We start from the raw sequence: 26,244 nt of genomic DNA, 5'->3' as shown, positions 1-26,244 counted from the left end.
AGCGCCATCCATTCAGGCACTTAGAGGGCTCCCTTGCCTGGGGTCCTTCTCCGTTGTTTGGCACGTCAGGCTCATAGAGGGGTCTCCCTGTCTAGGATTCTACTCTGTAGTTCCGTGTGCCAGGTGTTTGATGGGCCACTCTTTATTGTTTAGCTGCCAATGCTTGCGGGTAGGGAAAGAGAGGCTATGGTGATGGCTCCATCCGCTATGTGTGACTCAGCAGTATCACCTTGCTTCCATGGCTGCCTGGCTTTCTTCCACCAGCATTTCCCACCATGATCTCCTCACTCACATTCCCTTCAGTCCATCTCTCCACAGTCAACAGCAGTCCTCGCCCTGGGATTGCTCCACAATCCCTAAACTCCAGCCTCCAGCCGCTGCACCTTCCAGGGGACCAGCGTTCCTGTCTGGGATATGTATGGCTGCTGTAAGGACTGTCTGATTCTCATTCCATTTAGGCTGCCTCAGATCAGCTGTTTCACTCTCAGCCTTAAATGTTTCTCCTCTAACTCAGACAATTGCCCCAATGTGGGGATCGGACCGCTGCTTCAGTTTCCCCTCCACCAAGCGCAGGTCCTGTCCTACTAACACTCCTGCTTTTCCCCCAGTTCCTTCGTCCTACTGAGTTTTTCATGGTTCTATATATTCTTTTCCCCTGGTCAGGTATTCTTGTCCACTCTCAGCTGGTGTTCTGCATGCACTTCTGTGTCTGAAGGTGTATTCCTTATGTATCCATGGAGAGAGATGTACTCCACGTCCACCTATTCCTCCTCCATCTTTTTACTCCTAAAATCATCTTTATATTCATTAATTGTTAACAGAAGCTTACTATTTCTTTCCATTACAAAATAGGCAAAAAAAAAAAAACACCTCAACAACACCTGTAATATAAGCTTTATCAGTGACTTTTTCACCAAAAGAAATCATAGATATTTTCATTTCATTTAATAGTTGTTAGATATGCATCAAAATATATTTATACTCATTACAGCTTTGAAATTATGTAATTAGACTCATTGCTATATTCCATTATCTAACATTTTAAATGAGAAGCATATTTACTTCTATTCAAAATTGTAATAGACACATATATAGGTATGGCTGAGTCCCTTCTCTGTTCACCTGAAACTATCACAACATTGTTAATTGGCTATACCCCAATACAAAATGGTTTTGGTGTTAAAAAAATTAAAATGAAATTTTTAAAAACCCCAATAAAAAAAGATTTTGATAACTATAATGCCATATACTGTTTTTTGTATAATCCTATGTATTTTATCTTATGCATCTAAAAACATTATTATGAGAAGGGGTCCATAGTCTTGACCAGAGAGCCAAAGATGACAATGGCTATGGCACAAAAAAGAAGTTAAGAGCCTTTAACCTACAGGGTAAAGACAAAATATAGTTTCAAGACATACAAAAATTTCATGATTATCCTCTTATTTTCCATTTTAATCTCTCACCATAACTCTTTCCTTTTCCTCTTATTCTTTTTTTAATTCTTAATATAAATTTATTTATTTTAATCGGAGGTTAATTACTTTACAATATTGTATTGGTTTTGCCATACATCAACATGACTCCACCACAGGTATACACGTGTTCTCCATCCTGAACCCCCCTCCCTCCTCCCTCCCTGTACCATCCTTCTGGGTCATCCCAGTGCACCAGCCTGAAGCATCCAGTATCATGCATCAAACCTGGACTGGCGATTCATTTCATATATGATATTATACATGTTTCAATGCCATTCTCCCAAATCATCCCACTCTCTCCCTCTCCCACAGAGTCCAAAAGATGGTTCTATACATCTATGTCTCTTTTGTTGTCTCACATACAGGGTTATCATTACCATCTTTCTAAATTCCATATATATGTGCTAGTATACTGTATTGGTGTTTTTCTTTCTGGCTTACTTCACTCTGTATAATAGGCTCCAGTTTCATCCACCTCATTAGAACTGATTCAAATGTATTCTTTTTAATGGCTGAGTAATACTCTATTGTGTATATGTACCACAGCTTTCTTATCCATTCACCTGCTGATGGACATCTAGGTTGCTTCCATGTCCTGGCTATTATAAACAGTGCTGTGATGAACATTGGGGTACACGTGTCTCTTTCACTTCTGGTTTCCTCGGTGTGTATGCCCAGTAGTGGGATTGCTGGGTCATAAGGCAGTTCTATTTCCAGTATTTTAAGGAATCTCCACACTGTTCTCCATAGTGGCTGTACTAGTTTTCATTCCCACCAACAGTGTAAGAGGGTTCCCTTCTCTCCACACCCTCTCCAGCATTTATTGCTTGTAGACTTTTGGATCACAGCCATTCTGACTGGTGTGAAATGGTACCTCATTGTGGTTTTGATTTGCATTTCTCTGATAATGAGTGATGTTGAGCATCTTTTCCTGTGTTTGTTAGCCATATGTATGTTTTGTTTGGATAAATGTCTATTTAGTTCTTTGGACCATTTTTGATTGGGTCGTTTATTTTTCTGGAATTGAGCTGCATAAGTTGCTTGTATATTTTTTAGATTAATTCTTTGTCAGTTGCTTCATTTGCTATTATTTTCTCCCATTCTGAAGGCTGTCTTTTCACTTTGCTTATAGTTTCCTTTGTTATGCAGAGCTTTAAAATTTAATTGGGTCCCATTTGTTTATTTTTGCTTTTATTGCCAATATTCTGGGAGGTGGGTCATAGAGGATCCTGCTGTGATTTATGTCGGAGAGTGTTTTGCCTGTGTTCTCCTCTAGGAGTTTTATAGTTTCTGGTCTTATGTTTAGATCTTAAATCCATTTTGAGTTTATTTTTGTGTATAGTGTTAGAAAGTGTTCTAGTTTCATTCTTTTACAAGTGGTTGACCAGTTTTTCCAGCACCACTTGTTAAAGAGATTGTCTTTAATCCATTGTATATTCTTGCCTCCTTTGTTGAAGATAAGGTGTCCATATAAGGTGTCCATGGGTGTGTGGATTTATGTCTGGATTTTCTATTTTGTTCCATTGATCTATATTTCTGTCTTTGTGCCAGTACTATACTGTCTTAATGACTGTGGCTTTGTAGTAGAGTCTGAAGTCAGGCAGGTTGATTCCTCCAGTTCCATTCTTCTTTCTCAAGATTGCTTTGGCTATTCGAGGTTTTTTGTGTTTCCATACAAACTGTGAAATTATTTGTTCTAGCTTTGTGAAAAATACCGTTGGTAGCTTGATAGGGATTGCATTGAATCTATAGATTGCTTTGGGTAGTATACTCATTTTCACTGTATTGAGTCTTCCGATCCATGAACATGGTATATTTCTTCATCTATTAGTGTCCTCTTTGATTTCTCTCACCAGTGTTTTATGGTTTTCTATATATAGGTCTTTAGTTTCTTTAGGTAGATATATTCCTAAGTATTTTATTCTTTTTGCTGCAATGGTGAATGGAATTGTTTCCTTAATTTCTCTTTCTATTTTCTCATTATTAGTGTATAGGAATGCAAGGGATTTCTGTGTGTTGATTTTATATCCTGCAACTTTACTATATTCATTGATTAGCTCTAGTAATTTTCTGGTGGAGTCTTTAGGGTTTTCTATGTAGAAGAACATGTCATCTGCAAACAGTGAGAGTTTTACTTCTTTTCCAATTTGGATTCCTTTTATTTCTTTTTCTGCTCTGATTGCTGTGGCATGCTCTTATTCTTAATTTTCATTTTTTTAAAAATGTATTTTAGTGTTGTAAACACACTATAATGTCACATGCACACATGATTCCCTTTGCATAGAATTTCTTTCTTCCTCATCACTTTAGCAAGTTTGCATTCTTGAAAGGGATATGTAGATATGATTAATATTACTAATCTCTTGACTTTGAGTTAATAAAAGAAAGAGATTTTTCCAGGTGGGTTGAAGTCTAAGCCTTTAGAAGTAGATTTCCTTAGAAATAGAGAATATTCTCTTCTGAACAGCAAAAAAATCAAACAGATTCCAAGTGTGAGAAGATGTACCACTGCTGGCTTGGAGACAAAGGGGACCATTTATCAAGGGATGCAGATAGCCTCTAGAAACCGAAGGCAGCCCAAGCTGACAGGCAGCAAAGAAACAGGGACCTTAGTCCTTCTGCAATGAACTAAATTCTACCATCAGACTAAATGAGCCAGCAAGTGATTCTTTACCACAGCCTCCCGATAGGAGCCCAGCTGAGCCCTCACCATGCTTTTAGTCTTTAAACACTAAGCAGGGAACAACACTGAACTCACCTGGACCTCTGTCTAACAGAGTGAAAAACAGATCATAAATGGCTATTGTTTTAAGTGGTTAAGTTTGTAGCAATTTGTTTTACATGAACAGAAAGTAGACAAATGAATAGAATTTTTAATTTATTAGCCAATATGTTCATTTATTCATTGTAATTATATGTGACTGCTTTGCCAAAAACTTATTTTCAAAGCAAAAGGGAACTTGAAATATGAATTCAAATGTTGATTTTCAAATTGACTAAAAGAAAGACTGAGTAAACATTGAATGTCAAAGTGTTTGCAGAAGTGCTGAAAATTCCATTCATTCACAGACATCACAATTTCTGGCCTCAAATCTTTCATTATCTAGCAGAAGAAATATTTTGAAAATAATCAAAACTAAAACTAGATGCCTGCTTGAGGGGAAAACATGGGTCAAGGGCTATTTGGACAGTGGGGAAATTAGGGGAAAACATCCTGGGGGGAACATAGGCTCTCAAAGTCTTCAGTTCAGTTCAGTCACTCAGTCATGTCCGACTCTTTGAGACCCCACAAATCACAGCACGCCAAGCCTCTCTGTCCATCACCATCTCCCGGAGTTCACTCAGACTCATGTCCATCAAGTCCGTGATGCCATCCAGCCATCCCATCCTCGGTCGTCTCCTTCTCCTCCTGCCCCCAATCCCTCCCAGCATCAGAGTCTTTTCCAATGAGTCAACCCTTCTCATGAGGTGGCTAAAGTATTGGAGCTTCAGCTTTAGTATCATTCCTTCCAAGGAAATCCCAGGGTTGATCTCCTTCAGAATGGACTGGTTGGATCTCCTTGCAGTCCAAGGGACTCTCAAGAGTCTTCTCCAACACCACAGTTCAAAAGCATCAACTCTTTGGTGCTCAGCCTTCTTCACAGTCCAACTCTCACATCCATACATGACCACAGGAAAAACCAGAGCCTTGACTAGACGGACCTTAGTCAGTAAAGTAATGGCTCTGCTTTTGAATATACTATTTAGGTTGGTCATACTTTTCTTCCAAGGAGTAAGCGTCTTTTAATTTCATAGCTGCAATCACCATCTGCATTGATTTTGGAGCCCCAAAAAATAAAGTTTGACATTGTTTCTACCGTTTCCCCATCTATTTCCCATGAAGTGATGGGACTGGATGCCATGATCTTCGTTTTCTGAATGTTGAGCTTTAAGCCAACTTTTTCGCTCTCTTCTTTCACTTTCATCAAGAGGCTTTTTAGCTCCTCTTCACTTTCTGCCATAAGAGTGGTGTCATCTGCATATCTGAGGTTATTGATATTTCTCCCAGCAATCTTGATTCCAGCTTGTGTTTCTTCCAGTCCAGCGGTTCTCATGATGTACTCAGCATATAAGTTAAAGAAGCAGGGTGACAATATACAACCTTGACTTACTCCTTTTCCTATTTGGAACCCTGTGTAGTCAGATTCTAATTAAATGTCTTGAATCTTACAGTGAGGTGGGTTTTTAGTTGAGAACTATACTACAAAGAGAGGAAACAATATTTTAGGTATACGGGCAAAGACACAATGGGGAAAAATAAAGGATCTGATCTATAGAAAAGAAAACTTTAAGTCAATGAAAGTAGGTGCTGATGTTGTTTAGTCATGACTGACCCTTTTGTGACACCATGGACTATAGTCCACTAAGCTCCTCTGTCCAGGAGATTTTCCAGGCAAGAATACTGGAGTGGGTAGCCATTTCCTTCTTTAGAAGGTCTTCCTGACCAAAGGATCAAACCCATATCTCCTGCATTTCAGGCAGTTTATTTACCACTGAGCTATCTAGGAAGCCCAGGTGCTATTTTAGCTACAAAGAAAATCACAAGGTGAGTTAGGAGAACGCTTGAAAATGGCAATTGGCACAAACATCAATATATTTTCACTTTCTCATCTTAAAGTTGGATCCTTCTTTAAGCAGACACCAAAGAATTACTGGGCCAGATCCAGACATGTCTTGCACTATTGCACTAATAAAATCAAGTGAACAGCTATCCAACCTTTTATGAAAAAGTTTGATCTTATTCAAAGGTTGATCTGATCATGTTTCACACCTGTCTCTTCAAGGGAAAAGGGCAGGGCCTGAAGACCAGACTGTCCTGACTCAGAACAAAGAGTACCATCTCTTGAAAGACAAACACAAAACTGCTCCAAGTATTAAGGGTGTTGCTTAGGTCTTGGACACAATATTTTCTCATTTAATTAGCCAGAACCAGGAAATTCTTACTTGCTATGACAAAGGTTATCAAGTGATTCTTCACCTCAAGTCACACTATTGGTTAAAGTTTACCCATCCCAACTTGTTCAACTAGTTTATTTTAAATCCTTTAAGTATCCTTTCTTTAGTCAGCTGAAAGAATGCCCAGAGTGCTACTCATTTGACGAGAAATCACAAAGCAGCACAGAGGTGGAAGAGTTTGTATTCTTGGCAGTGGATGATGTATCAGTAAGTTTAATTTTATTTCATGTTTAAAAGATATGTTTCATATTTGTGGCTTCCAATTCAGGAATTATTCTGATTTGTGGATTTAATAGTTATTTTTTCCTCTACTGTTGGAGAAAATAGTAACATAGTAATGTTAAAACTCTTTATTTCAGGAAACCATGCTAACAATTTTTTTTTAATCTGAAAATTCCACATGTTGGATTTTAATTGGGAAATTTAAATTTAATGTGAAAATGACATAATAACAGAGAAAGGGAGGAAAAAATACAGAGCCTGAGGTAAAATTGTGTAAGTTTTCAACATGGAAAGATGGAGAAAGTAATAAAGTGTTTTCTCATCCCAGTTTAGAATGCTGTCTGTGATCTTTCTAAATTATGCATTTAATAGATACACTGAAAATAGAAGAAATATATAAGTTGTATTTGTGTGTGTGTTAGTTGCTTAGTCGTGTCTGACTCTTTGCAGACTCATAGACTGTAACCCACCAGGCCCCTCTGTCCATGGGATTTTCCAGGCAGGAGTACTGGAGTGGGTTGCTATTTCCTTCTCCAAAAGGAACTATAGAAAGAAAGAAAGTGAAGTCGCTCAGTTGTGTCCAGCTCTTTGCGACGCCATGGACTGTAGCCTACCAAGCTTCTCCATCCATGGAATTTTCCAGGCAGGAGTACTGGAGTGGGTTGCCATTTCCTTCTCCATATAAGTCATATAGGAAGTATTATGTTATAGCCCTTCTTCTGAAATTTATAAATATTATTAAAACTTCAAAAAGAAAATAAGAACTTTAATGACCTTTGATAAATTCTTTGTCTTTTAAAATGAAAAATTAAAGAACAATATAAGAATAATTTATACATATGACTATAAAAAGTGAAAAGCAAAAAATAGTGATAAGTGAATAAATAATTCTAAGATTTTGTTCTTTAATAATTTGGAAGGAAATCTACAGAAAATAAAGCTTAAATGCTTTAACCTCCATTTCCCTATCCGATCTATTCTTCATTTTCCTACATTTTCCAAATGTTTCATTTGGAACATTAATTCTTCCTACACAAATATGATGTCAATAAGTACAAACAGCTCAAGGTAATAAAGGAATTACAGATGTATTTTCTAATGACTTTTGCCTGGAGTTGCACTCTTGTCTTCATTGGTAATAATAGAATATTGTCTATAAAACTTAAACACATGGATTTCTGGACCACAATCCCCCAACAAAGTCTTTACAATCAGTCCAAATGTTCCCCTTCTCCTTGCTCACCTTAGAGACACAAATTAAGATTTAGGTGGTTAAAAAAACAAAACAAATTAAACAAATAAAAACTTTTCCCACTTAATTGATCTTATTTCTAGAACAGGCACACACTAGGGTTTTCTTTTCAAATGGACAGTAATAGAAACATAGTGATGATACTATTAACAATATTTTTATTTTTACTTCAAAGTATTTCTAATCTGTAGGGGAAATATGATGATTCTATACTAATAATGATAATTCAATTAATCAAATTATTTTTTGCTCTTCAGTATATTTAACTGTCCTGTATTTATGCAAGATCTATTTGTGCTGTATCAGTCACCTTTTTTTTGGTATTGAAAAGATGGGAATAAGTAAACATAAAGTTTTTTTAAATTTTATTTATTTTTTAATTGAAGGATAATTGCTTTACAGAATTTTGCTGTTTTCTGTCAAACCTTAACATGAATCAGTAATAGGTATACATATGTCCTCTCCCTTTTGAAACTCCCTCCCATCTCCCTCCCCATCCCACCCCTCTAGGTTGATACAGAGCCCCTGTTTGACTTTCCTGAGACATGCAGTAAATTCTCATTGACTATCTATTTTACATATGGTAATGTAATTTTCCATGTCACTCTGCATACATCTCACCCTCTCCTCCCCTCTCTCCATGTCCATAAGTCTATTCTCTATATCTGTTTCTCCATTGCTGTCGTGAAAATAAATTCTTCAGTACCGTTTTTCTAGATTTTGTATATATGCATTAGTGTACAATATTTATCTTTCTCTTTCTGACTCACTTCACTCTGTATAATAGGCTCTAGGTTCATCCACCTCATTAGAACTGACTCAAATGTTTTCCTTTTTATGATTGACTAATGTCTCATGGTGTACATGTACCACAACTTCTGTATCCATTCATCTGTCGATGGACATCTAGGTTGCTTCCATATTCTAGCCATTATAAACAGTGCTGCAATGAACAATTGGATACATGTGTCTTTTTCAATTTTGGTTTCCTCAGGGTATATGCCTAGGAGTGGGATTCCTGGGTCATATGGTGGTTTTATTCCTAGTTTTTTAAGAAATCTCCATACTGTCTTCCATAGTGGCTGTATCAATTTACATTCCCACCAACGGTGCAAAAGTGTTCCTTTTTCTTCACACCTTCTCCAGCATTTATTTTTTGTAGACTTTTTGATGATGGCCATTCTGACCAATGTAAGGTGATATATCATTGTAGTTTCGATTTGCATTTATCTAATAATGAGCGATGTTGAGCATCTTTTCATGTGCTTGTTAGCCATCTGTATGTCTTCTTTAGAGAAATGCCTGTTTAGGTCTTTTTCCCACTTTTTGATTGGCTTGTTCGTTTTTCTGGTTTTGAGTTGTATGAAATGCTTGTGTATTTTGGAAATTAATCCTTTGTCAGTTGTTTCATTTGTTATTATTTTCTCCCATTCTGAGGGTTGTCTTTTCACCTTGCTTATAGTTTCCTTTGCTGTGCAAAAGATTTTAAGTTTAATCAGCTCCCACTTGTTTACTTTTTATTTTATTTCCATTACTCTAGGAGGTGAGTCATAGAGGATCTTGCTTGGTTTGTGTCATTGAGTGTGTCATTGAGTGTTCTGGCTATGTTTTTGTCTAAGAGTTAAACCTACAGTTTTAATTCAGCTTCTTTTAAGATTTATGTAAATTTCAGTTCTGGTTAAGTGTTACAGCTGGTTAATGGAAAAAGAAATCTATCAGAAAAGTAAGGAGAGAAATGAAAGTGACGTAAAGAGACCAAAAAAAAAAAAAAATAGACTGAAGTAAAAATCAGAGAAAAGCAAAAGACCTACATCTGGTTAACAGACTAACAAACCATTTAGATCTCTCCATTCTTATTACTTTCCATTTTCAAGGTTTTCAAATTTTTCACCTCCAGGACCAAAATCCTTAAAACTTTGACAGTCCCATCCACTATTCAGATAAGCCAGTAAGCCTACTTTACAGAGTTTTGCCATATTAGCCTTGGCTTTCTTTGGCTTTGTGCCTCACAAGAATAGTAAAGGATGAGGGTGCTGGGAAGAGTTGGAAGAGGTGTTGTTTAAAAGCTGTCTCTACTCCTTCCATTGATGATCCACGCCCCAGAGTAATTAAGCCCCAGAGGACTTTTTCCATTTGGAATACCCAAACATTTAGTTATTCGTTTTTGTCACCCATGGCTAATATGAAGAAAACATATTTTATTCCTCGTTGTGCATGCCAATACAAAGTAGAATGCTTGTTGAACCATTATTCATTCTTCAAATTTATTTGGGACCAATTTCCAACTAACAACTCATCAGCTACTGGTTGTTTGAATATTTTCTGTTATCTTAATATCCACGTAATTGGATTTTATACTATTTTTAAAGACTCCTTTATATACAGAAATATTTTGTATTTCTGTGTATATATATATAGAGAACATATTTCTGTAATATATATATTATATATAGAGAGAAATATATTTATTATTATAATATTATTTAAATATTTTAAATATTTATATTTATATTATAAATATTTATAATATTATAAATATTAATATAGATACTGAAAATGAGTATCTATGAACTAGATTTCCTGGATTATTGCATTCTTACAGTGATGTTCTGAGTAATATTACATTCCTCTTTACCCCACACAGAAATATTAGAGTCTCTTTTTTTAAAAAAAATTAAGATACAGTTTACATATAACCTTACAGTTTCAGGTGTATGATGTAATGATGTAATATTAGCATTAATATATCTTGTGAAATGATCACCACAATGTTTAGTTAACATCTGTCATCATACATAGTTACATTTTTTTCCTTGTGATGAAAACTTTTAAGATGTACTTTAGTAATTTTCAGATACAAAATATGTTATTATTAATTATGCTGTACATTATATCCTCATAACTTATTTATTTTATAACTAGAAATTTGTACCTTTTGATCCCCTTAGAATCTCTTTTCATGTAGTAACACCCATCAGTAAATTTTACTTCCCACAATGATTGTTTAAATGAGGTTTATGGTTTATATCAATAGGCATAAAAGAACTCTGCCAAGTGAAAACATATCAATGTAGAAATCAGAGACTAATGATTTTAATTTAAAAATCAAACATGATTTTAAGTGAGAGTCTTTCCTCAGCTTCTCTAATAGTACCTTATATCCTAGAAGTTCAGCATTGTCATACTAGGAATAGATATCAAAAAGGTGAGCTGACTGATGACCCCCCAAATGAGTAATTAATATCTCTGATGTTTCTTTCAAGTTCAAAAATGCACTTAAAACTTTATCAGAACATAGATACATATAATATACATATATTTCTATTGTCTTTTTTATAATATATATTTTAAAAAATGAGTTAAGATACAAACATATCTATTTTATCTATTGTGTATTTTTTACAGGAAAATATGATAAATTATCCATATTTAAAATGTTTTTAATATTGGAATCATTAACACTTATTTTATAATTAACACTGCAATAATGAACAACCCTCTGGCTAATTTTTGCATACATTCAAAACTATTTCCTTAGAATAAGTTATTTTCTACACTTGCACAATTTCTGGAGTACCATCCCATAATTACCAACTACTCCATGTCCCAGATAATTTTTTTCTCGGAATATTGCCTATGTCCTTGTAAAACTGAAATGTAATATTTCGTCAGGACACAACATTGTTTACAGCCCTCTCAAGTAAGAGATTATTATTGAAGATTTTGCCTTGTCTTCACTGCTTAATGCCACCTCAGATCATTCCTTTCTACATCCCTGTAAACCACTTTATTACTCTGAGGCTCACACAGTTCTGCTCGCATTCCTTTCCTTCCTCATCTTTGTCCTCATGGACCCATGATAATGCCTTTATTTATTAAAGGCTGACACTTGCTTCCCTATATCATTCTTTACTCCAAGCCCTACATTTACCCTAAGTAGCCTCAGTGCTTATGCTGATTGACCTTGAAATCCTACTCATTCATTTCCTTGTCTCATCACTATAAACTTCTCTTCAAATATTACTCTCATCCCACACCCCAGACTTGGTCATGACTCTCTGAATCATACTTTTGGACAATTATCACTATCCTAACCTTCCTTCTTACAGTCTCAGTTACTTCTAGTGTATAAAGCATCCACTTTTTAAAAATTATTATTTATTGGTTTTTCCAGTCTATGAACTCTTCCTATCCTTCAGCTTGCCACCTCCACCAAACACACACCACACACGCATACATACACTCCTCTTGGTTTCTCTTGCGATCCTTAAATTCATCAATGGAACAAATTTTTCAGTGTCTTAAACTCCACTAAATTCTCTTGCTGCATATTTTCCTTCATCATTTATACCTGGATAAATTCTAGAGAGAATATACCTCTGAACAATTGTTCACCTCTGCCAAGACAGAACACTGGGAGTGCAACAAATGGGTATGAAGTGCCTGTTCATCTGAGCCCTCAGCTCTAATCATTACATCCCCTTATTCTATGCTCTCATTTTCTATTACTGTTTTCAATTTCTCTGCCCTCCTCAAACTGCCAGTTCTCACCACCTGTCCTCTCATGTTTCTATTTCTAAGATATATTTTGATGATCACTTAGATGAGAATTCCTTCAGCTTCCTTATCTGAAACCAACAAACCTACCTATATCCATTCATACTCTCAAGAGGATGCTGCAGTTTATTCAAGTTCTCCAATATATTAGATTGAACCATATGAAGCTGTCAATATATTACCACTTTTGTCCTACACAAATGGCAATTTTATATGTGTGAACTTAATAGTTTAGAATTCATGATCCTTCAGCTGTGCTCTCAACTCAGTCCTCCTCCAAACTTCACCATCTCTACAAGTTCCCTGGTGGCTCAGATGGTAAAGAATCTGCCTGTAATTCAGGAGACCTGCATCTGATTCCTGTGTCTGGAAGATCCCCTGGAGAAGAGAATGGCTACCCATTCCAGTATTCTTGCCTGGAAAATTGCATGGACAGAAGAGCCTGGTGTGATCCCAAAGAGTTGGATGTGACTAAGCAACTAATATTTTCACTTTTACTTTTCAAGTATACTCAAAACTTAAATATTCTAAAGAAAAAAAATCTTCCATCAACCCCATAACTTCTCTCTCTCTTCTAATCTATAATTCAACTCATAAAAAATTGTTGGTATCCATTGTTTCATCTCATTTCTTCCAGTTATTCTTCAAACCCTTGACATTTAGGTTGTAACTTTGGTTTACTACTCTGTTCCTTCACCTGTTGTGGTCCCTGTGATCCACTATTATTTAATCCACTAATTATTCTAAAGTTTATCGTTTGATTTCCTAACCACATTGGACAATTTGGATCAATCTCTCCTTGGATATCTTTTATCTTTTGTTATCATATCACACATATTTTCATTAGAGAGTGAAGAGGAACTGAAGAGCCTCTAGATGAGGGTGAAAGAGGAGAGTGAGAAACCTGACTTAAAACTCAACATTCAAAAAACTAAGACTATGGCATCTTCTCCCATCATTTCACAGCAAAGAGAAGGGGGAAAAGTGGAAACAATGGCAGATTTTCTTTTCTTGAGCTCCAAAATCACTGCTGATGGTGACAGCAGCCATGAAACTAAAAGACGCTTGCTCCTTGAAAGGAAAGTTCTGAAGAACCTAGATAGCATATTAAAAAGCAGGAATATCACCTTACCAACAAAAATCTGTATAGTCAAGAAACTATGGTTTTTCCAGTGGTCATGTATGGATGTGATTTCAGTAAGTTCAGTTCAGTCACTTAGTTGTGTCCCGCACTTTATGACCCCATGAACCACAGCATGCCAGGCCTTCCTGTCCATCATCAACTCCCAGAGTCCACCCAAACCCATGTCCATTGAGTTGGTGATGCCATCAAACCATCTCATCCTCTGTCGTCCCCTTCTCCTCCTGCCCTCAGTCTTTCCCAGCATCAAGGTCTTTTCAACTGAGTCAGCTCTTCACATGAGGTGTCCAAGGTATTGGAGTTCCAGCTTCAACATCAGTCCTTCCAACGAACACCCAGGACTGATCTCCTTTAGGATGGACTGGTTGGATGGCCTTGTAGTCCAAGGGACTCTCAAGAGTCTTCTCCAACACCACAGTTCAAAACCATCAATTATTCAGTGCTCAGCTTTCTCTATAGTCCAAATTCCACATCCATAAATGACCACTAGAAAAACTGCAGCCTTGACTAGATGGACCTTTGTTGACAAAGTAGTGTCTCTGCTTTTTAATATGCAGTCTAGGTTGGTCATAACTTTCCTTCCAAAGAGTGTCTTTAAATTTCATGGCTGCAATCACCATCTGCAGTGATTTTGAAGCTCCCAAAAATAAAAAAAAGCCACTGTTTCCATTGTTTCCCCATCTGTTTGCCATGAAGTGATGGGACCAGATGCCATGATCTTAGTTTTTTGAATGTTGAGGTTTAAGCCAACTTTTTTGCTCCCCTCTTTCACTTTCATCAAGAGGCTCTTTAGTTCTTCTTCACTTCCTGCCATAAGGGTGCTGTCATCTGCATATCTGAGGTTACTGATATTTTTCCTGGCAATCTTGATTCCAGCTTCTGCTTCCTCCAGCCCAGCGTTTCTCATGATGTACTCTTCATATTAGTTAAATTAGCAGGGTGACAATATACAGCCTTGATGTACTCCTTTTCCTATTTGGAACCAGTCTGTTGTTTCATGTCCAGTTCTAACTGTTGCTTCCTGACCTGCATATAGGTTTCTCAAGAGGCAGTTCAGGTGGTCTGGTATTCCCATCTTTTTCAGAATTTTCCACAGTTTATTGTGATCCACACAGTCAAAGGCTTTGGTTTAGATGGATGTGAGAGTTTGACCACAGAGAAGGCTGAGTGCCAAAGAACTGATGCCTTCAAATTGTGGTGCTGGAGAAGACTCTTGAGAGTCCCTTGGACAACAAGGAGATCAACCCTGAATATTCACTGGAAGGACTGACGTCTGAAGCTGTAATACTTTGGCCCCCTGATGTTAAGAGCTGACTCATTGGAAAAGACCCTGATGCTGGGAAAGACCATAGGCAATAGGAGAATAGGGTGGCAGAGGATGAGATGGTTAGATGGCATCACCAACTCAAAGGACATGAATCTGAGCAAACTCCAGGAGACAGTGAAGGACAGGGAAGCCTGGTGTGCTGCAGTCCATGTGGTCACAAAGAGTTGAACACAACTTAGTGACCGAACAGCAATAATAAGATTTATGGTAGGTTAGAGACCAATGTCAACAGGAGAGTGGCAGTGAAAAGATGGTAGGTTCTGTGAATTATAAATCAGGGATTAAAGTCAGGGTACTAAGGCAGTAAACTAGAAGGATATGTCATGACAATTGAAGAGTTTGATGACTAAATTAAATTTTAGTTTGGGGAGAAATAGAAGCTCTTGGTAATGACGAGATATAGAGTTTGAGTATGAAGGTGGGCAGCTAAGGTAGAGAGAAAGACAAGGTCACTGGCACAAACAGCCAGAATATAAAATAGGACATGATCACTATAACAAAATAGACAGCAACAAAGCAGGAGAGGAAGTGTCAAGGTAGCTGTTAACTGGAGTGAGATAGCTGTGAATAGATTAATGGATTTGGCCCTTATAGAAGGCTTTATAACAGCATACTGAAACGTTTTCAGAAATGGAAACACCAGGGATTTCCCCGGAGGCTCAGTGATTAAGACTTCAGCTTCCAATGCAGGGGCTGTGGGGTCAATCCCTGGTCAAAGAGGTAAGACTGCACATACCTCGGGGCCAAAAAAAGATACAGAAGTAATATTGTAATAAATTAAATAAAAACTTTAAGATTGGTCATCAAACTATCTTTTTAAAAAATTGAAAAAGAAATAAACAAATGGAAATGTCAGCCACTGGAGAAAAGGAGATTAGAAACACAGAGGGAGAGAGGATATTTTAGGTAGAGGGGATGCTGTGGTAGAACAGGGATGGGGGCTGTAAGAAAGAGAATAGCACATGTGAAGGGAAGTACTATACGTTAAGAACCCAAAAGCGAATTAGACACAGCAAATGAAAGACATTTTTTTAAACAAAATGTAAAGCATATCAACGTCCCTCCCATATTACTGCCCACTGGGTTCCTATAAACCCTCAGAATTAATAACACCTTGCTATGGACTTCAGGGACCCCATGATTTGGTCCTTGCTTGTCTCTCTAGCTGGACCTTTTCTACATTTCCCTAGGCCCACTGTGATCCAACACACTATGTTCATTTCTTCCTGGAACTCAACAAACTCACTCCTGTTCCAGCTCTAGGAACTTGTTACCATTGGATTGCTCTTTGCCCAGTTCTTCTAGATGTTTCCTCCCTATTTACCTCTTAGCTCAAAGGGCATCTCGTTGGGGATGATCTCGTAAATACCCCTCGCCCCTTGGCTTCCAGTCACTCTTTATTCATCAGTGTGTTTTTACTTTCATGAGTTGAATCTTACTCTTTGGCTTGTTTAAGTATTTCTTGGATGAATGAATGACTATTAATCTAACAAGTACAGTCTACATAATGATAAACATCTGAGAGTTTTTATACAAGGGGATCACATTAATAGAGCTGTATATTTAGAAGATAGTTCTCACTGGTACACTGTAGAACGTAAATATTTGATAGGAAATCATCTGGAGATAAAAAAATCTATTAATGGCCACTCTGCTTTTTCAGATAAGATACAATGAAAGCCTAAGGTTGGATGGTATTAAGCAAATGGGAAAAAGACAAATAAGAAAGACAATTCAGCAGTGACTGATGAGGTAAAGGAGTTTTTGAGAGGAAGATGTCTGTGATTTCAGGTTTCAGAGAATGGGTAATCTAGAAAACTGCAAATAATATTGTTAATACATATATTTGCTTTCTCTATTTGATTAAAAGGTAAAAGGAAGTAAAAGGTGATGGGAATAAGAAATGAACAGACTCAAGTGGAAAAAGAGTGATATAAGAACGAGTCAGAAGAAACTAGAAGATAGAAAAGATAAAAACCACTGTGCTGTGCTGTGCTTAGTCACTCAGTTATGTCTGACTCTCTGTGACCCCATGGACTATGGCCCTCCAGGGTCCTCTGTCTATGGCTCTGTCTATGTCTTCTCCAAATAAGAATTCATGAGTGGGTTGCCATGCTCTCCTCCAGGGGCTCTTCCCAAACTAGGGATCGAACCCAGGCCTCCAGCATTGAAGGTGGATTCTTTGCCATCTGAGCCACCAGGGAAACTCAAAAACAAATACAGCACAGCAAATAAAAAAAGATTAGTGAAGATGTGGAGAAATTTTTAGATTAAAATTAACATTTTTAGATTGTCAATGGGAATGTAAAATGCATAGACACTTTGGAAAAGTTTAGCAGTTCCTCTAGATGTTAAACATAGATTTAGCATATGACCATATTCAACTCTTTGATATACGTGCAAAGAAATGAATCCATGTACATACAAACTTTGAACATTAATGTTCACAGAACCATTATTTATAATAGCCAGAATTAGAAACAATTCAAACTTCCATCAGCTGATGAATACATAAATAAATCATAGTATATCCATAAAATAGAATATTATTTGACAATAAAAAGAAATGAAGCTTTACCTTTCATTACAGAAAACCATATGGAGGTGATGCATGCTACCACATTGATGAATTTTGAATATACTACATTAAGTGAAAGAAGACAGATAGCAAAGACTTCATATGATTTTATTTATATGAAATATCCATAATAAACAAATCCACAGAGACAGAAAGTAGATTAGTGGTTGTCTACAGTGAAGGGTTAGGGGAAAACAGAAAATGACTATTAGTGGGTATGGTGTTTCTGTTTGGGGTGATGAAATGTTTGAAAATTGATTGTGATGATGGTGGCACAACTTTTGTGAACACACTGAGGACAACTGAACTGCATACTTTAAGTGAGTGAACTGTATGGTATGTGAATTACATCTCAATAAAGCTATTAAAGAAATAAAGGAAGGAAAGAGACAAAAAGAAAGAAGAAGGAGGGAAGACACCAAAATGTTCTAGAAGCTCAAAAGGGTATTTTCATTAAATATAAAAGCTCCTGAGAGCTATTGTTCACTGAAGCTGTCAGTTACCTGCCTCTCACCATCCCCCCAATTTGGCATTCATGAGACCTCTATAGCAGTATCAAACAGTTCCGTCAGTAATTCTTTCTGACTCAAGAAAATCCTCAGTTAATTGTCTTTTCATGTTTTAAACTTTATTTTTTCAAATAAAACTATCTCCCAATGCTCAGATATAGTGACCGAACTCTTTCATTAGGAAGGATTTGTAGCTAACATGTTAGGACATATTTCAATGTTCAAAGAAGCCCTGCGTCCTTGCAGAGGTCAAAATTTATTCATAAATATCAGTAGGAAGAGACATGATTAAAGATAAATGATGCTTAATTGAAAACATTAGTAGGAAATCAGGAAAAATTGAAGCCAAAGTGGGTGGGAAGTACTGCTCCAGCAATCTTCTTCAACAGCCCAGGTCAATGGCATATGCCCTCTTTTTGGTTTTCATCAGGCTTTAATGACCTCAGTGTTCTAAAATTCCCTTCAAGGAACAGCTTCTCATAGAGTTTCACCATGTAAATTTGCATTAATGAGCAGAGCTCTGAAGAGTAACACTCTCTGACCTTGTTTATTTCCTTTTGGAATCTTATCAACTAATACACTAATTATTTTAATTACATTTTAATTATGACATCCATCAACTTATCTATGAAACATTACATCTTTCTTATTTGCATTATGTGGGGTTATGTAAACAATACACACAGCTTGTCAGAAAATGAAGCATAAAAGAAAGCGCAAATCACTTATCTTTTACACAACTTTGAATAAATCTATCCACATTACAGATTTAATGAAAGTCTCATAATGTCTGGTGGTACAATTGAAATGATCATTATTATCATTGTTCAGCCACTGTTATCATGAGTAATAACACCACCACCTACGGATATTTGCATAACAACTTTTTTCCAGAGTTATTCCATCTTCCTCAGGTGAGGAATTAAAACCCCAGCTAGATGACTTATCTGTATTATTTTGCCTTGAATTTTCCCATACCCATTATTTTTGCCCAGTAATTCTTTCCTCATGGATGCTCACCATGTGAGCATCAAAATGTGTTCACCACATAGTGTCTACTTCTGAATCCTGTGATTTCTCTTGAAGGCTCTAAAGTCCTTCCTCAACCCAGATAGAATGATTTTATCTGCTGGAACTCTCCACAGGTAAAATCGGGGCTTTGCTAGTCTCCCAAACTGCTTCCCTGTCTCTGTGTATTTTGTGCCTAGTGTCATCACTCAGATTCTGAAGTCCTGGACACCAGTTCTCACTTTTTTCTTTCATGAACAGCACATCCAATATCTAGTATAAACTTTCCACCAGCTCACTCCACTCCATTTATGTACAAACTCCTTGCTAACATTTTCAGTTGCTTTCAATAATAAAAAAAAGAAAATAATCCAAACTCCTAAGTCCTCACCTTGTTTTAGATACAGTTCTAAGTGACTTTTCATATATTAACTCATTTAATATTTTCAATAAATCCCACAAGGTGGGTATTATTACTTTTATTTTACCATAAGGAAGCTGAGGCACAAAGAAGTTGAATGGCACAAAGGTCCTGCAGTGGGGAGTCAGGATAAAAACTCAGGTAGGCTGGCTACAGAAACTATTCTCTTAACTGCTCTGCTGAGTAACCTCTCTCAGAGACCAGAAGCCCTTCAAATCATGTTGTGGCTGCTGTGCAGAAAAAGCACTTTATTCCTTATATTTGAATTATTGGGCTTCCCACATGGTGCAAGTGGTAAAGAACCTGCCTGCCGATGCAGGAGACATAAGAGAAATGGGTTTGATCCCTGGATCAGGAAGATCCCCTGGAGAAGGGCATGACAACCACTCCAGTATTTTTGCCTACAAAACCCCATGGACAGAGGAGCCTGGAGACTTACAGTCTATGGGGTCACAAAGAGTAGGACACAACTGAAGTGACTTAGCATGCATGCACATTGCTTCACTGACTGACAAACATTTTGATTAAATAAAGCATTTGCAAAAGCTCCAGGAAAAAATAATAGATGCTCAGAGAGCCATGTAAGGTGAAATAACCTGAAGATGTACTTTGGTAAAAGGTTGTAACATTGAAAGAGAATGGTTGATAATGAAAAGAAAAGGATAAGTTCTTTCTATTCTGAAGTTTGGTTGAATACCTCCGCATGGGATAGTATGGATAATGTGTCTGTGAGTGCTCAGTCACAACTGACTCTTTGAGATCCTATGGACTATAGCCCACCAGGCTCCTCTGTCCGTGGGATTTCCTAGGCAAGAACACTGGAGTGAGTTGCCATTTCCTCCTCCAGAGGATCTTCATGACCCAGGGATCAAACCTGTCCCTCCTGAATTGGTAAGCAGATTCTTTACCACTAAGTGTCACCTGGGAAGCCAGTCTGGTTGATAAGCCCCCTCAGAATTTAAACAAAAGTAGAGAGCATCAAAGGATGAGATGGTTGGACAGCATCACTGATGTAATGAGCATGAACTTGGGCAAACTCCAGGAGGTGATGAAGGACAGGAAGGCCTGGCATGCTGCAGTTCATGGGGTTGCAAAGAGTCGGACATGACTGGACGACTGAACAAGAGAAGGGATTAAAAAGATGACACTTTTCAAAAATACTTTGACTCTTTGTGAAAGGCTTTCTAAAGCCTGCTGAAAGGATAGCTTTTGTCACTGCTCATCTTCACTTTGATGTGAATGCCTCAAAGGTGAGGTCACTTAAATTTTTATTTTGTTTGGATGTCAAAGTCTTTCCTAACTACAGTGAACCTGTTTAGTCATCTTATTGGAAAAGTCTGACCAAAATTAAATTCTTTGTATCTGAAGGGTTGGGGGAAGTAGAAACCAAGAAGGGAAGAGGAGAAAGCTGCCCATTAGCAATTTTTAAGTACAAAATGTACAATTGTATCTTGATTACAAATAAGTGCTTAATCTGATTTTTCCTTCTGCCATGTTTGAGGTAACTCATCTCTAGCAAAACTCTACTAAAAATAGTTTTTCTGTTGCAAGTAGTTTAGGGTTGCTTCTACCTTATACACAATATTTTATTTAGTAAACAAAAATCTACCAAGAACCTATGAGGTATAATCTTTACCAATATCAAACAACTACTGAAATTAGTCATTGAAATTAGTCAGTGTTTAAGATAAAATTCCATTAGAGCTAAAATAAATCAGGAATAAAGCATTGTTTTATTTAAAACAAAAACATGTATTAATAAATATTTTAGGGCATGTCAGCATGGTTTCCTGGTAGCTCAGACAGTAAAGAATCTGCCTGAAATGAGGGAAACCCGGGTTCGATCCCTAGCTTGGGAAGATTCCCTGGAGAAGAAAATGGCAACCCACTCCAGTGTTCTTGCCTGGAGAATTCCATGGACAGAGGAGCCTGGTGGGCTACAGTCCATAGGGTCACAAAGAATCGGACACAACTGAGCAACTAACACTTTCACTTTCTGCATGGTTAAGGAAACGAACTCAAACAATTTTTCACTTGTGATCCTTACATAAAATTGTAAGTAAGTCACAGTGATTTTCTAGAGTTCAAACAGTTCAACAGGAAACCACATCATTTTGATGATGAGAATTTTGTTGCAAAACAATCTCCCTCTTTATGAATGGTTTTCTATATCTGATACAGAGGGGGAAAGAATGAGAAGATGGATCTAGCATTTTCAAGTTTTAAAAAAGTATCATTATTTTTCAGCCATTATTTCCTCCAAAGAAAAATCATTAGTTCTTCTCTGAAATTCTATTAGAAATGTTCTGCAAATCCGGTACAATGTGTTACATTACGCTCCTCCTTTAAAATACTGTAAGTTCCTGGAGGGGAATATTGAAGATTCTTTCCTATGTTCCCCTGCATTTCATACATATGTAAATAAGTTAGTCACTCAGTTATGTCTGACTCTTTGCAACCCCATGGACTATAGATCTCCAGGCTCTTCTGTCCATGGGATTTCCCAGGCAAGAATACAGGAGTGGGTAGCCATTTCCATACATAGTACTGCTCAATAAATATCCACCAAGCTAACTAATTGCTCTCTCTTAATTAACTTCACCTCCATTCTCATTTACGAACTCTACTTTCTCAAGTATGTTCTTGAGACATTCTTGTCCTTGTCTCATGTCACCTTAATTTATACTATTCCCTCTGCCTGTGATACATCCAGGCAGATTTCCTTCTCAGCCTTCAAGAAGCAGTTCACAAGACAGCTTCTCTAAGGCAAAACCATGTACCCACTCAGCTTCCATAGCGTACCAGGCATCATTCCATCATGACATTTATCACTGCTATTACAGTAGTTACTTAATATGTTTCTAGATCACACCTTCTTTGAAGATGGAAACCTATATATTATTCAGTTTTGAGTCTCAAGCAGAAAGTGACGCACAGATGGAACTCAGCAAATCTCAACAGAGTTCATGATTGCCCATGACCTTCTGTTAATAAATGTGATGAATACATTCAGCAGCACTTGCCTGGGCCTGAGCAGCATCCCAGCTCTTTTATTGCTACTTCAAATGTTTGCAGATGTAATACTCTTCCCACCAACCAAAGAGTAGAAGGCCAGAGTAACTTTAACTTTAGATCCTTCCAGAAACACAGAAGAACTCAAATTTGGTGCTACCTGAGATACTTATAAGAGGTCAGGTTGATGGTTCTGAGTGGGGAAACTGCCTCTATCTTCTTGCCCAGATACAAAGACACATTGTTGCTATTGTTTTTCAGTCACTAAGTCTTGTCCAACTCTTTACAACCTCATAGACTGCAGCCCACCAGCCTCCTCTGTCCTAAACTATCTCTCTGAGTTTGCACAAATTCATGACCTTGAGTCAGTGATGCTATCTAACCATCTTATGCTCTGCCACCCCCTTTCCTGTCCTCAGTCTTTTCTAGCATCAGGGTTTTTTCCAGAGAGTTGGCTCTTCACAACAGGTGGTCAGAATTTTGGAGCTTCAGCTTCAGCACCAGTCCTTCCAGGGAATATTCAGGATTGATTTCCTTTAGGATTGACTGGTTTGATCTCTTTGCAGTCCAAGGGACTCTCAAGAGACTTTTCCAGCACCACATTTCAAAAGCATCAAGCATCCCTAATCCTTCCAGATTGCTGATGCCAAAAGGCACACCTCAGTTAATATCTTTAATTTTTTAGCTGGGACCTATTTTCCACCAGCTACCAACTCCAGGGAAGAAAATTCCTTATTCTTCTTTTCCATGTATAATTTTTAACAGAACAAGAGCTGGTACCTTTAACTTTCTAAAGGATATTCCTGTTCAGTTCTCCCATAGATTAGATCCTCCCAGACCATCCATGTTCATCACAACCCTGTCATTGTTCAGTGAGTCCTTAGACTCTGGACCCTGACATTAGGATGGAGACAGGCTTTTCCACATCTTCCTGCTTCCACAAAATTTTCCCAGATATCAGTCATTCGCATTCCACTTTCATTCTTTCCATTATATTTTCAATATTTTCATATTTCGATATGAAAAGTGAAAGTGAAGTTGTGTCTGACTCTTTGCGACCCCATGGGCCGTAGCCCACCAAATTCCTCTGTCCATGGGATTCTCCAGGCAAGAATACTGGAATGGGTTGCCATTTCCTTCTCCAGGGGATCTTCCTGACCCAGGGATTGAACCCAGGTCTCCCACATTGCAGGCAGATGCTTTAACCTCTGAGCCACCAGGGAAACATATATATTTCAATATATTACTGTCTTAATATTTTTCTTTAAATTGATTATTTATTCAAATAAATCTGTCCTTATCCTGTGCAACATCACCTATAAAAGTCACAAGTTTAAAATCTCATTATCTTATGACATAGATGTTTATTTTATAACACCAGTGGTTCTCACACCACATAGTTCCTTGGTCCAAAATGTCAAGCTTTCACTATTAATTTGTTTATCATGTAAATGATATCATTTTGGTTCACATATTATTTTTTTTCCTTATAGTTCCATTCTGTTTTCTTTTCTTCAACCTGTCCTATTTCAGATGCTCTTCATATGCATTATAGATTACTTGTCTTATAAATAAGGATTATGGGTTTAAGAAGTGTGAAAGAGTCCCAAAACCCATGTTCTAGTGCCAATTCCTCCAATATCCAATTTGAGGATTTAGTAATCTCTCTGAGTCTGACTGTTCATGTTAGAATAAAAGGAGTGTACCAGAAGCCCTCACTCTTCGAGGCTCATATGATTTGAGGCATATAAACCAAATATGAGGTATTAGTTCATTTACAAAAACAAAAATATTTCAGAACATCTAGTATCGTTAACCAGAAACAAAGGAAATAGTAGTCAACTATAGTACAATTCTGAATTTTTTAAATAGAAATGTAAAGTCAAAGGCCAATGAGACCTTTAATGGTATTTTTCTAATTTTTTATAGAAAAATATATTCAAATGTTACTAAGTGCAATAAGGGCTAACTATGAATTCCAGAAAAAATATTCTGTACCTAAGCTATATGAAATTGAGATTCTAATGTTTAAGTTCTATTTGTTTGTAACATACAACTCTTTCTCAAAAGGCCAGCAATTCTTGGTAGAAGAACATATTCACTGAAACCATGGATGATTGCCCTTATTATTACAGCTGTTGTGTTGGTTCTAGCAGTAATCATCGGTCTCCCTGTTTATTTTTTGGTATTTGGTAAGAATCTGATTGCATTATTTTGAAAATTTAAAGACCTAGACAATTTATTTTAAAATCTTAATATTTTAGAAACCCTTTTCTAATATTTTCAAATGCAATTTTTATTGCAATAATAGTTTATATAGATGTATATATACTTTGTATAATTCAATATTTATTTGCATAAATTTGTCTACATTTGGGAAATGTAAACATTTATGTGTAAAAATTACTTCTACCATTTAAAATTTGACTTGGTTCATATAATATTTTCTCTCAAACAGTGCAGTAGAGTCATATCATATGTTATTGTATGGTTTAATAATACTTAATGTACTGAGAGCAAAATGTTATTTTAGTAGCAATTCTAACTTTTAGGTCAGCTTTTTCAATATAATACATTCTACTATTATTATTTAATTAAGAGCTTAAATTTATAAGTTACCACTAACAGGTGGTAATTGTGTCAGGATACAACTGACAACCATGTGACTATGAGAATGTGCGATCTTAATAAAGGTTAAACAGCTACAGCTGTTGTGTTTAATTCCCAACAACTTGTCAGTTACAGGAGTTTTCTGCATATCATCCGTTCTGATAGTTATACAACTCAAATGATCCATTTTTGTTTTTCTTTCCAGATCAGAAGGTTCATTATTACCAAACTTCCTTCCAGATCCCTAGTATTGAATATAATCCTGATTTTTCAGTAGAACATTCAAAAAATAGGACAGACCTGAAACGAAAAATCAGTAATGAGGTAAGTCTGAGCTTTTCTGCCATCATTCCTACCTGACAATATTATTAATGAGGGAGTTTAAATTATAATAAGAGGCAATTTGAGAACATACAAAATTGCAGTTATGTTAGGGTTGCCAGAAAAACAAAGAATGCCCAGTTAGATTTTAATTTCAGATTCTCCTGAGTGTATATTTCATGCTTATACTAAAAAAATCGTTGTTTATCTGAAGTTAAAGCTTAACTATATTTTTATTTGCTAATCCTGGCAACTCGAACTATCTCAGGAAGATTGGAACAATACATTGGACAAAGGATAATTGTACCATATGCTGAACAACATAAGCCCAAGAGATAAACAGGTAGCTCAAATACACACAAATATATATATATATTAGATTTATCTGGAGACATAACTTAGTTAGGTACAAACATTACCACATACAATATAGTAAGCACCTACTGTGTGCATGACCCGATTTAGGCAACTTATACTGAACATTTTATTTCTGAAAATATACCACAGAAACACACAGACTAGCTCTTTCACTGAAGACTTCAGTTTATAAACAGATTCTACAGAATATAGCATTGACCAAAGATGGCAGATCTTTGCCAGGTTTAGAAATACGTCTTTGGGTCTTTCCCAACCAAAAGCAGAAGCTGATGAAATGAGTCGAAGGATGCAACTGGGTGGGATTGGTGTGCCTTTCCGAAAATACATTCTAAGCAAATACTTAGGGGAAAAAATTGGTGCAGAATATATGCTATTTTATTATATGAATCTAGGTAAAGATTTGATGCCTTTTTCTTGATAAGTATATTAATTTTT

General features: G+C 36.7%; 1 protein-coding gene across 1 annotated transcript in view; it reads left to right on the top strand.

Annotated features, from left to right (window-relative positions):
• The window catches only part of LOC102186941 (transmembrane protease serine 11G-like), a 39,630-nt gene continuing 19,934 nt past the window's right edge, over positions 6,549-26,244 (top strand). Inside the window, exons 1-3 of the mRNA XM_018049512.1 lie at positions 6,549-6,680; positions 24,571-24,692; positions 25,316-25,434. Of these exons, the coding sequence (XP_017905001.1) occupies positions 6,670-6,680; positions 24,571-24,692; positions 25,316-25,434 (252 nt within the window). The 5' untranslated portion in view covers positions 6,549-6,669. The remainder of the gene's footprint in view (positions 6,681-24,570; positions 24,693-25,315; positions 25,435-26,244) is intronic.

Source organism: Capra hircus, chromosome 6 (assembly GCF_001704415.2).
Source record: "Capra hircus breed San Clemente chromosome 6, ASM170441v1, whole genome shotgun sequence".
NCBI lineage: Eukaryota > Metazoa > Chordata > Mammalia > Artiodactyla > Bovidae > Capra > Capra hircus.
This window is presented reverse-complemented; position numbering and strand designations above follow the sequence as displayed.